This window comes from Anabrus simplex, chromosome 1, assembly GCF_040414725.1.
Source record: "Anabrus simplex isolate iqAnaSimp1 chromosome 1, ASM4041472v1, whole genome shotgun sequence".
In the NCBI taxonomy this organism is placed as follows: Eukaryota; Metazoa; Arthropoda; class Insecta; order Orthoptera; family Tettigoniidae; genus Anabrus; species Anabrus simplex.
The window spans coordinates 1,187,527,746-1,187,543,042 of NC_090265.1; the positions used below are offsets into that span (position 1 = coordinate 1,187,527,746).

The window sequence follows — 15,297 nt, forward strand, 5'->3', positions numbered from 1 at the left end:
GCGGGACAGAACTTCATGCCAAATAGAGCATATGTAAAGAGAAAGAAATATGTTAATTGATATTGTAAATTTTGTTGCAGAAACTGGAGTCAACAGAACAAGATGATACCAAGCATATCAAGATCTTCAAAGAAGATTACAAATTACATGTTCAAGTTGCATCAGCACCACAAAGAAATACTACAAATGAAGTCGATAACCTACATAGGTCAAGGAACATATCTCCTGGAATGACAGTTAAAAAGGAATTGAAAAGAAGACATCATAATAAAAGTGTATTGAGAGTAAAGCGAATCAGGTCTGGAATTGCAGTGAAAAGTAAAAGTATTGATGAAGTGGAAGACCTTCCTTATCTTTGTACAATTTGTTCAAAATCTTTTCCAAAGCGGGATAATTTGAGAAAACATCAAATTGTTCATCGAGGTGAGAAACCATACTTATGTGAAGAATGTGGCAAGTCATTTGTTCGGAAACAGGACCTCAATGTTCACAGGTAATGTGTTCCATTCATTACAGATGTGATCTATGAATGTACCTTATATAGCATCTTGTTTTCTTCTGTGAAAGCCAGAGTGAGTAGCTCAGATGATAGAGCGTTGGCCTTCTGAGCCCAACTTGGTGTGTTTGATCGCGGCTTAGTCCAGTGATATTTGAAGGTGCTCAATACATCAGCCTCATGTTGGTAGGTTTACTGGTATGTAAAAGAACTGCAGGATAAAATTCCAGCATTTCGTTATCTCCAAAAACCATACAGTGGTTAATGGGACGTAAAACCAATAACATTACTATCTTATGCAAAATGCTATGTTGTAGCTGCAAAACGCCCCTATTTTCCCATGCTTTCTAGTAGACTTCCTTAGATCTGATAGACTAATTGGCTTCCTGTGTGAGAGAGATATCATATCTGAAGACATCAGATTTCAACAATACTGAGTATTACATTTCTATTAATGACATCCTCTTAATCCTTAATCCAAAGATTGGTTAGCAGCAGTTGTTTTTTTTTTTTTTTTCTTCCACTCCTGTATGTTTCCTGTTCTCTCTTCATTTCCTCATGCAAGCCGCCTCCTACATCTTCTCTCATCTGTCTAGAGTATTGCAATCTAGGCCTTCCTCTTTCTCTCTTCTCCTGAATCATTTCTTCCATTACATCTATGATAATAAAAGGAAGTGTTTGTCTGTTTGTGTGTGTTTTGCGTGTGGACGATGCCCAGCAAAATCTACAGCATGCAGATATCTGAAATTTTGAACATAGGTTGATGGAAGGAGGGCTGAATGCACCTCGAAGTCGGAATTTTTATTTTCGCTTTTGTTGTTGAGTTATTAACGAAAAACCATCGGAAAACATGTATTGGAATATGACAATCCAACGTGCTGTCACCAAGATTAAATGCATAGGGTCACTGTCGTTAGGCAACGTACATAAGATAGGTATTACAATTCAAGGAGTCATTTTAAGTCCATGGTGTAGAAGCCATTTTCAGTCTCAGACATGAGGAGCCATATTCAGTCAGTCCGTGATGTCCGGAAATGTTAGTCTGTATGTGTGCGATGCGCAGCCAAATCCATGGAATGCAGATATCTAAAGATGTGTTTTAACGACATGAAAAATATAGGTAAACAAATGCTTATACTCTGAATCTACTGTAGACAGGATCTAGAGAAGTTTCTGTGTTCTCCATGTGATCTTTGAGAAAGAGTAAAATGTTAAAATGATGCATAAATAACGGTATGTTAAATATATAAAGGTGCCATGCGCATCCGAATCAACTGAACGCAGATATCTAAAGATGTGTTTTATCAACGACATGAAAAAAATAGGTAAACAATCGCCTATTCTCTAAATCTACCATAGATAGGGCCTGGAGAAGTTTCTGTATTCTCCATATGGTCTTGGAGAAAGAGTAAAATGTAAAAACAATGCATAAATAATGGTACCGGTATGTTAAATATATAAATAAATAATTAAGGCGATTTGTGATGCATCGCATTAAAAGGACGTATTACAAGTTGTCCATTTCCTGACCGTATCGATGTTTAATCAAGAAGTAAGTATAAATAACCACCTAATCGATACTTTATTAATGCCTCAGGCAAAATTGAATAAAATTAAAACTTACAGGACATGTTTCGACCACTTAGTGGTCCTCTTCAGCTGTATAAATAAAGAACTGAAAAGAAAAACATTATGACAATAAGCACAAATAAAAATTCTTTGGAGACTCCTTTGATAAAAATGGAGGTCATCAGAATAGGTCATCTTGCCTCTCGTTCTTGTTTGGAAAAGATGTTTATTCTGCGCTGTCTAGAGGGTCTGTCTTTGAGCGCGACCTGGTGAAGTAACGATGTGATACAGTTTGACAGTTCATGGAAAGCTCTGGAGAGAAGGGAAGTAGAGTTTTATCGTCATCTAAAATAACATGTGAGGGAGGAGGGAGATTGAGCTGTGCTTCTGCGATGTCGTGTTTGATTATATCTCTTGTTCGTCTAGTCTGTTTCATGTCTACCCATTCTAAGTATTTGCTAATATTCTCATATAAGATGTTTTTATGCTCGTTGTTTTCGTTGAGATTCTCTTCACCGTTTTCCAATTTATCAAGAACGATGTAGATGTTTTCCAGGGGGGTCCACATCGTTCTTGATAAATTGGAAAACAGTGAAGAGAATCTCAACGAAAACAACGAGCATAAAAACATCTTATATGAGAATATTAGCAAATACTTAGAATGGGTAGACATGAAACAGACTAGACGAACAAGAGATATAATCAAACACGACATCGCAGAAGCACAGCCCAATCTCCCTCCTCCCTCACATGTTATTTTAGATGGCGATAAAACTCTACTTCCCTTCTCTCCAGAGCTTTCCATGAACTGTCAAACTGTATCACATCGTTACTTCACCAGGTCGCGCTCAAAGACAGACCCTCTAGACAGCGCAGAATAAACATCTTTTCCAAACAAGAACGAGAGGCAAGATGACCTATTCTGATGACCTCCATTTTTATCAAAGGAGTCTCCAAAGAATTTTTATTTGTGCTTATTGTCATAATGTTTTTCTTTTCAGTTCTTTATTTATACAGCTGAAGAGGACCACTAAGTGGTCGAAACATGTCCTGTAAGTTTTAATTTTATTCAATTTTGCCTGAGGCATTAATATGGTATCGATTACTGTAGGTGGTTATTTATACTTACTTCTTAAAAGGACGTGTCAAGTGGTTACAATGGAAGAGAAAGGCCAAAACATGAGCAGTGCAAAACAGAACAAATAATCATAATCCTAATAATAAAAGACTACAAGAGTTGGCTAAGTGAGGGCCGATAGAAAGATAAATGTGGTGGAGCTGGTAGAATTACATGTAAGTAATGTCAGACATGTCTAGGGGTCCCGTGGTCTCAATTTAGACCCTAGGTTTTCCCCTTTCAGTGGCCTCATACGACAGGCAGGCGGTACCGTACACAGATGGGCAGTTGATGAGTGAGTAACCAGCTGTATGAGTTGAACTGGTTACCTCAGACAGTAGAAGTGATATTTCAATGTGCTCAGGTACAAATCCTCAAGGCGGTAGATTTACTGGCATGTAAAACAAATGCTGCGGCATAAAATAACGACACCACGGCATCTCCGAAAACTTCGGAAGTAGTTCTTGGGACATGAAATCATTGATGTCATGAAGGACATTCAGTCGTAAAACTGTGCCAAGTCCACTCCCTAGGTCTCAAAAATGGGGTCGGATCAGAGTAAAAGATCGATCAATCAATCAATCAATCAATCAATCAATCAATCAGTCAATACTGATCTGCATTTAGGGCAGTCGCGCAGGTGGCATATTCCCTATCTGTTGCTTTCCTAGCCTTTTCCTAAATGATTTCAAAGAAATTGGAAATTTATTGAACATCTCCCTTGGTAAGTTATTCCAATCCCTAACTCCCCTTCCTATAAATGAATATTTGCCCCAGTTTGTCCTCTTGAATTCCAACTTTATCTTCATATTGTGATCTTTCCTACTTTTATAAACGCCACTCAAACTTATTCGTCTACTAATGTCATTCCACGCTATCTCTCCACTGACAGCTCGGAACATACCACTTAGTTGAGCAGCTCTTCTTCTTTCTCTCAATTCTTCCCAACCCTAACATTGCAACATTTTTGTAACGCTACTATTTTGTCGGAAATCACCCCGAACAAATCGAGCTGCTTTTCTTTGGATTTTTTCCAGTTCTTGAATCAGGTAATCCTGGTGAGGGTCCCATACACTGGAACCATACTCTGGTTGGGGTCTTACCAGAGACTTATATGCACTCTCCTTTACATCCTTACTACAACCCCTAAACACCCTCATAACCATGTACAATCCCATTTATGTGATTACCCCAATGAAGATCTTTCCTTATACACTGACTGACAGAGCAAATGCAACACCAAGAAGGAGTGGTCAGAACTTTATGCCAATTGCAGGGTAGACTGACGTCACTGAGGTATGCTCATGATGTGAAATGCGCCGCTGTGCTGCGCACGTAGCGAACGATAAATTGCACCCGCCCACCTCCTGAGTCCCAGACTAGCATTTATCTCAGGGGTGATCAGTTCGAAAACGAATAAAAAAAAATTTTCTATCAAAAAAAAAAATATATATATATCGGCGCATCAAATGAACACAGGGATGAACGGGGCATGAAAATTTTAAGGTTACGGGGGACGACTCATTCATGGATACAAAATTCTGACTCCACAATAGGAATGGGAAGTGACAACTTAAATTCCATGGGCATACTAGACTAACTACAATGAAAAGATATGGAAGCTGTTTCCTATTGAAATTGCAATGAGGAGCAATTTATTCACTTATTTTGCATACTACACATGATGACAAATTTACATTGTGACACTTTAATCCTGAAAAATAAATGACATAATACTTGGATTTTACCTCACTACTCTGGTAGTGTAAAACATCTGGTGAATTCGTCCCAATTGGTTACTGGGGATCGAATTCACATCCGTATGATTGGACGTTTCACCGCTGGAGATCTTCTTTCGGAAACGAAGGCACGACAGTAACTTTTTACTGTCGTCTCCTCGTTCCGTTTGGACATGAGACACTTCCAGTATGTACATTCTGGTGAGCCGGACACCCACCGTAGAAAATGTTATCGCCTTGAAAAAACGGGAATTTATAATACGGACAAACTCTAGCCTATTATTTCCAGATTCACAAACACACCAGGTAGAGTTCATTAACTCAAAAGCTACTTTAATATTTACACTTGTCAATACGACAAGACGTACGGAAAGGTTCATTACTCTGCTCTGACCCTGCAAACATGTGCCGTCCGTGGGTTATTTACGTATCTACCGCTATCTCCCCGTGAAAACCCAACATGTGGTTCGGAGCAGTTCGACACAGGATGACTGTCCCTAGCATACCCTCCTATGATTATCAAATAATATCATTACCATTCTCTGTCTGATCATTAGCATATACTTTGACTACCATCAATTAATTTATTATTATCATTAATTTCAATTATAATCCAGTATTTGATTATTATCATTTGTCATCCGGGATGATTATATGCCAACCCTTGCCGACGTTTCAAACGAAGGTTAGTTCTTCCTCCTAATTTATCCGCACAATATAATGATCAGCTTCCTCATAAATATTTTATTATTATTATTATTATTATTATTATTATTATTAATAGTGGAAATCGTGATTATCGTAACCCGTAATCAACCTCGCTATAATACTTCAACTTCTCGCTCTTATTAAATTCATCAAAAAAATAAGTTTAAAAAAAAAAAGTACCTTCATTGGTTATTCTTCTTCTCCTTTTTCAAATATTTTATTATTATTATTAGTTAAAAATCTCAAATCTTTCATTTCATCTCCCAACTTCATTATTATGTCCAAAATATATAAAAATTATTCTCCAAAAAAAAAAGTAGCTTAGTTTTTATTATTATTATTATTATTATTATTAAAAAAACTTAAATTCGCCTGTTACACGGTAGTCCACTCTTAATATGTTTAACGCATAACCCCTTTTACAATTCCGATTTATCTTGGCACTAAGCACTCGATTTAAGACAAGATTCACTTGGAGTATGATTATTGTTATTATTATTATTAAAAATGGAAAGATGATATTTTAATATCCACTCTTTAGAATTTAGTCACATATGTTAAATCCCGTTATGAACCACTAAGATCTGCTTTATATCGGTCGGGACAACACGGTATTCGGGACCGTACCTTCAACTTCGTACTGCCGTTAATTTTATATGGGGACACCTGTCCTCCCAAGACACATCTCACAACCTATGGCACATCGCGGCTGGGCAAATACCTCCAATGCCGGCGATTGCTAAACTATTCCTTCAAATTTGAAGTCCATTTCCTTTCATCGGAACTCTTCAAACATTTAATTCATAAAATAATCCTCGGTGCGTGGATTCTACCACTAAGAACACCGGCATATGCATTTATATCATCTTAGGCCTTGAGATTCATCTATTTCATCATTACAAACAATACGGCTCAACTTATTTCACGCCGGATATTCGTCCCTCATGACTTCCAACTCTAAATATGGGCTCAAATCATTCTGGGCTTTTAACATATCGTGACCATTCTAATTCACGTGCCTATATCGCTCTTAAACAAAATTTTAATGATTAAATTAAAGTCCAAAAACGTAAAATCAAAAATTTACGTAAAATCAAACTGATTACGCGAATGAAAGTCTTTAACGCTACATGTCATCTCCACATTGATTATTATATTTGCACTGGCTAACTCACGAAGCACTGTCATTATTATTAATATACTTTAACTTCTACACGCCCAAATATTATTATTATTATTATTTTACTTTCCTTTGTCAACTCATAAACATTATTATTATTAGTATTTTAATGACCTTCCGTACGCAACACAAATCTTCCATACTCTGGCTTTTTCATAATCTGGCTGTCTAATAGAAATTATTCCTAATTAAATTACAAATGATCACCGCAGTGAATGAAATTCAAATAAATGGGTTAGCACAAAAAAAGAATTTAACACTTGAAATGAACTTAATTCAAAGTATTACAAACAGCATGCATTAATTGAAAGAAATATATCCCATATTTACATTATATACAACAAACAATTACTCAAATTAATTAATCTAACCCATTATTACGTTAATATAAATTAGTTCGTCCGTCTAACAAAAAAATAAAAATCATGGACTCGGGAAGCGGACCATGTTAAGTAACCATAATTAATTTACACTGAACCCCGTTTAGTCGCGATAACATCCCCTAAATATCAAAATTGTGTACTCATTCCTATGTAGAATTCCATTGTCTCGTAGCGGAGGAGATATAGGCTTTACGGCCCCATGGTGATTTACACGTCCATCATGTCGCACAATACAAATTTTACACAATAAAACACTTCTGGGTGACTACCCATGATTAATACCTTATTACACTATTTTACACAACAATACTAATAACAAAAAAAAAAACACTTATAGGTGCTCCTAGACCCCTGACACTCGCACAATATACTCTTCATATACGCCCGAAACACACGTCGTGACACATTACGACGAAATGTCGTTCATTTGAACCGGCGCGTATCGCGTCTTCAACCGGCACTTCCTGGTTTATTTTCAAGCCGTCTTGATCATCGCCTAGCTCCATATAATTCCCTGCTCGGATAGTTATTCACCGTCTATCTTGAGGTCTTTACTTCAGGCTCCGCACACTGCCTTCCAAAGGTACTATCGGCGTTCCGTTAGTTAGTTATTATTTAAACACATGACATTCATTAATTTCAACATACAATTGTACTGATTATACACACTCGGTACTATGGATAATTTCACTGTTCGTATTCATTCTCCTAATAATTCACGTACTTTCAGCTCTAACTGACTTCGAATACGTCCCGGGGTACTGACTTACAGAGTCAACGTGTCAGAGTCTCAACTACTTCATTACGACTGACACGACTGGTGACCGATAACGACTGGTGACTGGTAAGAACTGAGTGATGTGAGGTCCGCTCGGTCACAACTGGTGACTTCAAACGACTGAGTACTGGTAGGAACTGAGTGATGTGAGGTCCGCTTCTGGACTTTTATGGACGATCTGATTTCCCGCAGGGGTCATCCGCGGTCACTTCCTGGAGAGGGGGGTTGGTTTCCTAAATTGGCATATGCAGGTGGATTTGGATCTCTTGCTTTATCCTACTTAATACACTGGCGATACACATTCATGTGTCGTATTCTGAACTCCTATCGTTCGGTGATTATGGAAATATCACTTAATTTCTGTCCTCCACCTTTCGCGCGCTAACTCGGCGTCCCTGATGGCGTGCTCATCTCGACCAATGGCGAGATAGCATGGGTCATTTCCACGAATTCAATACTTGAATTTATTATGATTACAATTATTCAACATGGGAACGATATCACAAAAATCCCCTCTATTCAATTATGTGGTTGGAATAATTTAATTATTGTTATCGGAGAAGCTAACTGGAGTTCACTCTGAGTTTTTCTTATGTTGGTTTATCTGCGGGCCTACGATACATTTTCTCATTGGTCAGGACCGCTTTGGTTAGTTTGAAATCTCTCCCTGTGAAACGTGGCCACACCAAATGCCTCGGGCGTGGACGAAACCCGTACGTCATATTCTCGGTATTGGTGATGCATCTTGCTCGGCCTTGGTCCGAAATATATACTCTTTCACTTCCTTGTAGTCATTATTCTGTTGTTGTGAGCTCTAGATTTTAATCCTCTTATCTTTTGACCAGGAAACCTTCTTCCCCTTAATGACAAGCTTACCGTGGCGCCGGACTGTCGCGATCATGTGGAAATTCTCCCGTCCACACAAAACTGACACTGTATTTATTTAATATTCCAATATATCTGTATTTCTCATATCAAAATCAAATCATGAAACTAGGGCCTATCTCATCAGGGTACAAAATGGGACACGGCGTTGGCGAATGGCCCACTTCGTACCGTGATTTCTCAGCCGACAGTCATTGTAGAACGTGTTGTCGTGTGCCACAGAACACGTGTATAGCTAAGAATGCCAGGCCGCCGTCAACGGAGGCATTTCCAGCAGACAGACGACTTTACGAGGGGTATGGTGATCGGGCTGAGAAGGGCAGGTTGGTCGCTTCGTCAAATCGCAGCCGATACCCATAGGGATGTATCCACGGTGCAGCGCCTGTGGCGAAGATGGTTGGCGCAGGGACATGTGGCACGTGCGAGGGGTCCAGGCACAGCCCGAGTGACGTCAGCACGCGAGGATCGGCGCATCCGCCGCCAAGCGGTGGCAGCCCCGCACGCCACGTCAACGGCCATTCTTCAGCATGTGCAAGACACCCTGGCTGTTCCAATATCGACCAGAACAATTTCCCGTCGATTGGTTGAAGGAGGCCTGCACTCCCGGCCCCGGCGTCCGCTCAGAAGACTACTATTGACTCCACAGCATAGACGTGCACGCCTGGCATGGTGCCGGGCTAGAGCGACTTGGATGAGGGAATGGCGGAACATCGTGTTCTCCGATGAGTCACGCTTCTGTTCTGTCATGATAGTCACCGCAGACGAGTGTGGCGTCGGCGTGGAGAAAGGTCAAATCCGGCAGTAACTGTGGAGCGCCCTACCGCTAGACAACGCGGCATCATGGTTTGGGGCGCTATTGCGTATGATTCCACGTCACCTCTAGTGCGTATTCAAGGCACGTTAAATGCCCACCGCTACGTGCAGCATGTGCTGCGGCCGGTGGCACTCCCGTACCTTCAGGGGCTGCCCAATGCTCTGTTTCAGCAGGATAATGCCCGCCCACACACTGCTCGCATCTCCCAACAGGCTCTACGATGTGTACAGATGCTTCCGTGGCCAGCGTACTCTCCGGATCTCTCACCAATCGAACACGTGTGGGATCTCATTGGACGCCGTTTGCAAACTCTGCCCCAGCCTCGTACAGACGACCAACTGTGGCAAATGGTTGACAGAGAATGGAGAACCATCCCTCAGGACACCATCCGCACTCTTATTGACTCTGTACCTCGACGTGTTTCTGCGTGCATCGCCGCTCGCGGTGGTCCTACATCCTACTGAGTCGATGCCGTGCGCATTGTGTAACCTGCATATCGGTTTGAAATAAACATCAATTATTCGTCCGTGCCGTCTCTGTTTTTTCCCCAACTTTCATCCCTTTCGAACCACTCCTCCTTGGTGTTGCATTTGCTCTGTCAGTCAGTGTATTAACACCTAGATACTTACAATGATCCCCAAAAGGAACTTTCACCCCATCAACGCAGTAATTAAAACTGAGAGGACTTTTCTTATTTGTGAAACTCACAACCTGACTTTTAACCCCGTTTATCAACATACCATTGCCTGCTGTCCATCTCACAACATTTTCGAAGTCACGTTGCAGTTGCTCACAATCTTGTAACTTATTTATCACTCTATAGAGAATAACATCATCCTCAAAAAGCCTTACCTCCGATTCCACTCCTTGACTCATATCATTTATATATATAAGAAAACATAAAGGTCCGATAATACTGCCTTGAGGAATTCCCCTCTTAATTATTACAGGGTCAGATAAAGCTTCACCTACTCTAATTCTCTGAGATCTATTTTCTAGAAATATAGCAACCCATTCAGTCACTCTTTTGTCTAGTCCAATTCCACTCATTTTTGCCAGCAGTCTCCCATGATCCACCCTATCAAATGCTTTAGACAGGTCAATCGCGATACAGTCCATTTGACCTCCAGAATCCAAGATATCTGCTATATCTTGCTGGAATCCTACAAGTTGAGCTGCAGTAGAATAACCTTTCCTAAAACCGAATTGCCTTCTATCGAACCAGTTATTAATTTCACAAACATGTCTTAATATAATCAGAAAGAATGCCTTCCCAAAGCTTACATACAATGCATGTCAAACTTACTGGCCTGTAATTATCAGCTTTACGTCTATCACCCTTTCCTTTATACACAGGGGCTACTATAGCAACTCTCCATTCATCTGGTATAGCTCCTCCGACCAAACAATAATCAGATAAGTACTTCAGATATGGTACTATATCCCAACCCATTGTCTTTAGTATATCCCCAGAAATCTGATCAATTCCAGTCGCTTTTCTAGTTTTCAACTTTTGTATCTTATTGTAAATGTCATTGTTATCATATGTAAATTTTAATACTTCATTGGCCTTAGTCTCCTCCTCGATCTCGACATTATCCTTGTAACCAACAATCTTTACATACTGCTGACTGAATACTTCTGCCTTTTGAAGATCCTCACATACACACTCCCCTTGTTCATTAATTATTCCTGGAATGTCCTTCTTGGAACCTGTTTCTGCCTTAAAATACCTATACATACCCTTCCTCTATAGCCTGTAATTGGGGAGCTATGAAAATAAAAGTTTGGCTAGGTCTTGCAAGCCAAATACTGTCGGGCTCAGAAGACTATAAAGGTTGACTAAGTGAGGTCTGATAGAAAGATGAATGTGGTGAAGCTGATAGAAGTACAGGGAACTAAGTGTAGGGGGCAACGCGTCTGCCTGCCACCCGGCGGCCCCGGGTTCAATTCCCAGCTGGGTCAGGGGTTTTTAATTGTAAATGATTAATATCCTCGGCCTGGGGACTGGGTGTTTGTGTCGTCCTTAATATTCCTTTCTTCACATTCAACACTCTACACTTCTGCAGTATCCAAATACACACAGGTTCATAACATATGGTGCAAGTAGGGGCAAAAGATCTTTGTTGGTTGATGCCCCAAAAAGATAACAATTTTTAAAGAAAAAAACATGGAAGTAATGTCAGACATAGCTAGGGGTCCCATGGTCTCAAGTTTAGACCTTAGGTTTACCGCCCTTTTAGAGGCCTCTTACAATGGGCAGGGGGTACCGTACACATATCCTATGTCCCAACCAACGGGCACAGGTACTCTCAGAAGGTAACAGAAATTGCAGCTATATGTAACGAAAAGCATAACACCTAAGAAACTACATCAAGAAGAAAATTCACAAATTATAGTACAATTTAAAAGGCTGTGGTATCTTTGTCTATACATTTATGAATTTCTCATTGAACTGTTCTATGTGTTATTACCAAACCACAACAATGAACCAGATAGAGACAGGGAAAATGGCAGGTAATCCGTCTCTCAAAAACTGGACTGGGAATGAAATGAAAGGTGTGTTCCTGTAGTGCATAATTTTAATGTTAGTGTATAATGCCGAATTATCCTTCATCATTTTGCTCACGACCAAACAAATGCCAGCCAGATTCATTTTGCTCATTTCATTATAGGATTACTAACTCATTGAATAGAAAATGCGTTGAAATGAAATGGCGTTTGGCTTTTAGTGCTGGGAATGTCCGAGGACAAATTTGGCTCGCCAGGTGCAGGTCTTTTTATTTGACCCCCTTAGGCAACCTGCATGTCGTGATGAGGATGAAATGATGATGAAGACAACACATACACCCAGTCCCCGTGCCAGCGAAATTAACCAATTATGGTTAAAATTCACGACCCTGCCGGAAATCAAACCTGGGACCCCTGTGATCAAAGGCCAGCACACTAACTATTTAGCCGTGGAGCCGGACTAGATAATGCTTTTAAATATCATGATAAGAATGTCAAGGCAACGAAGTGGTAGTCTCCATAATGGCATATAGACAAAAGTTAGTTCGCTGAGCTTCAACCAGGGTGCTGTATCCAGTACATTTAGCAGTCTATATCTTGCTCCAAGAAATGCTGTCAGTGTCACCAACAAGCAAAGTTTATAAGAAATACCCGGTGTTCTATAAACTTACAAATCTATTGACACCACACGTAATACAGAACAGGTTTTGAACTACACGGCAGAGCTTTCGAACAACTTGGTGTCACCTGGAGTACCGTGGAACATCTTGAAGCGGAAGGTTGTGAATATGAATCCTGCTCCTCGCTGCAGTAGAACACGACTCTTAGTCAAGAAACTAATGCCCAATATTATTAAAAGCACCGTCATGACTGGACATGCCACGGGCGAAGTAGCACTCATTCCTGAGATTTGTATCATCCCTTCGGATATACCGTTACAATTTAGATGCTTCAGTTCCACGTTCGTTTCAATTTCGCTATGTGCATCAACAAGGCACAAGCACAGTCGTTTAAAGTTGTAGGACTCGATCTTCCGAAAAAGAACTTCTCTCGTGGTCAACTGTACCAGTACGTGAGTTAGTCCAGAGTTGGAAAGGAAAACTATACATCTTAGCTCCATATGGGACGAGACTCAATATACTATATCTGGTAGAACTGTAAGGAAAAAGTTTGTTTTTGTGTAGTATGGTCTTTTATATTGTTTTAATATGACTTGTACCATCCATTAACTCAACATCTTGAGTGTTGAAAGTAAAAATATAATTAAAAATAAAATATTATACCTGCAATTTATGTAAAAACGTTTTGTGTTAAATAAGTTTTGTTTTGCTTTTAAAATAATCGTTCTAAAATATCTATTCAATTAATTAATGCAGGCAAAGCCGCAGGTAACATGCTAGTTAACTATAGAACTATTGTGTCTGCAGAGATGGCCATTTAATTGGTCTCTTCTTTTCCTTCTTACTATTGGTAGTAGAGATTTTTATCACCTATTCTACTAACAGTTTGTTCATTTGTGAGCTTTTCTATCCACAAGATCTTGTTCCATCCTTCTCCAGCACTACATCTCAAATGCCTTCATACATTTCTTAATTGCATTTGTCTGTCTCTGAAATCTAGACCAACACTAGCCATAATATTCATTAATATATTCCAGTACACGTGCTTGCATGATTATTTCAGTGTCATTTAGTGTAATCTTCAGCTTATTTGACTTAACTTGGTTTGTCTGGTAACCCCTCTTGCACAGACCACTGTTATAATATTTATCATCACCGCACTCAGTAGTAGCAGTCACTTAAGTGTGGCCAGTATCCAGTATTAATTAATTAATTAATCAACAAATTAATTTAAAAATCCACCTAATCGATACTTCATTTTTTGCCTTGGGAAAAATTAAAAATACATTAGCTAGCACACAGAACATGTTTTGACCACTTAGTGGTCATCTTCAGCTGTATAAAGATAGTTGAGATGAAAAACATTTGGACAGTAAGCACATTAAACCTTAAAACTATGTCCCATGAGATCTTGAAAACTATTGCTGTAGATGCTCTAAAGGAAGGGAGGGGTGGGGCGGTTGAGGGTAAGGTGTGTGGATGATACTTAAATTACAATTCGTGTCTACAATTGTGTTGAAAAAACTTATTAACTAATATACATATTTAAAATATTTAATGCGCCTGTGGTGATATGCTTTTCGTAATAACACTAGGTGGCATGAATAAAAACGTCAATGTTTGTAACAGTCTTCAGGCATTTGTAAGAGGGCTACCCTCAAACCCCTCCTGTCCCTCCCTTCTTTTAGAGCATCTAGAGCAATAGTTTCCAAGATCCCATGGGACATAGTTTTAAGGTTTAATGTGCTTACTGTCCAAATGTTTTTCATCTCAACTATCTTTATACAGCTGAAGATGACCACTAAGTGGTCGAAACATGTTCTGTGTGTGCTAATGTATTTTTAATTTTGCCCAAGGCAAAAAATAAAGTATCGATTAGGTGGTTTTTAAAATTAATTTGTTGGTCGTAATCATGGATCGGACACTACCACTGACCTCCTGAGGAAGCTAATTAACCAGTGAAGGATGGGTATGACCGCTGTAAAATTCAATATTTTTATTTAAGCTTGGCAGACTGATATGTAAGAGCAACTGCTGGCTCGGTGAGGAAAGCAACGGGAAACTACCTCACTCCTCGTTTCCCTAGTACGCCTCTTCAGTGACGCCTAGGCTATTTATGACAGCTGTTGGCGAAGCTGCAGAGGATCAAACCAGCCTTCGGGCTGATTACCCAACATACAATAATAATGGGGCATGGCATCTGTACAGGCTTGATGGTGACATAATGAGGATAAAATGAATGGCGAAGATGTCATAAATACCCCGTCCCCAAGCCAGGGAAAGTAAAAGTATGAGGGGGTTGATTCAAAAACGGAACCGCGGCCATCGGACTAAAGGCAAGCATTCTACCCAGTTAGCCACAAAGCCGGACTTTCATTTGCTAAGCCTTAGGCTACCATATCCACTGATTAGGGGTTGAGCATTGGCAATAGCAGAGGCCAGGGCAGTAGCTTGCGAAGCAGCCTTGACAACACAGCAGGCTTCTCCATCGACAATT

At 39.8% G+C, this 15,297-nt stretch overlaps 1 protein-coding gene across 2 annotated transcripts in view; it reads left to right on the forward strand.

Annotated features, from left to right (window-relative positions):
* Positions 1-15,297, forward strand: part of LOC136858175 (zinc finger protein 660) — a 110,338-nt gene that overhangs the window by 58,048 nt on the left and 36,993 nt on the right. For both annotated transcript variants that reach the window (XM_067137531.2, XM_067137530.2), the window contains exon 3: positions 81-493. In XM_067137531.2, the coding sequence (XP_066993632.2) occupies positions 81-493 (413 nt within the window). The remainder of the gene's footprint in view (positions 1-80; positions 494-15,297) is intronic.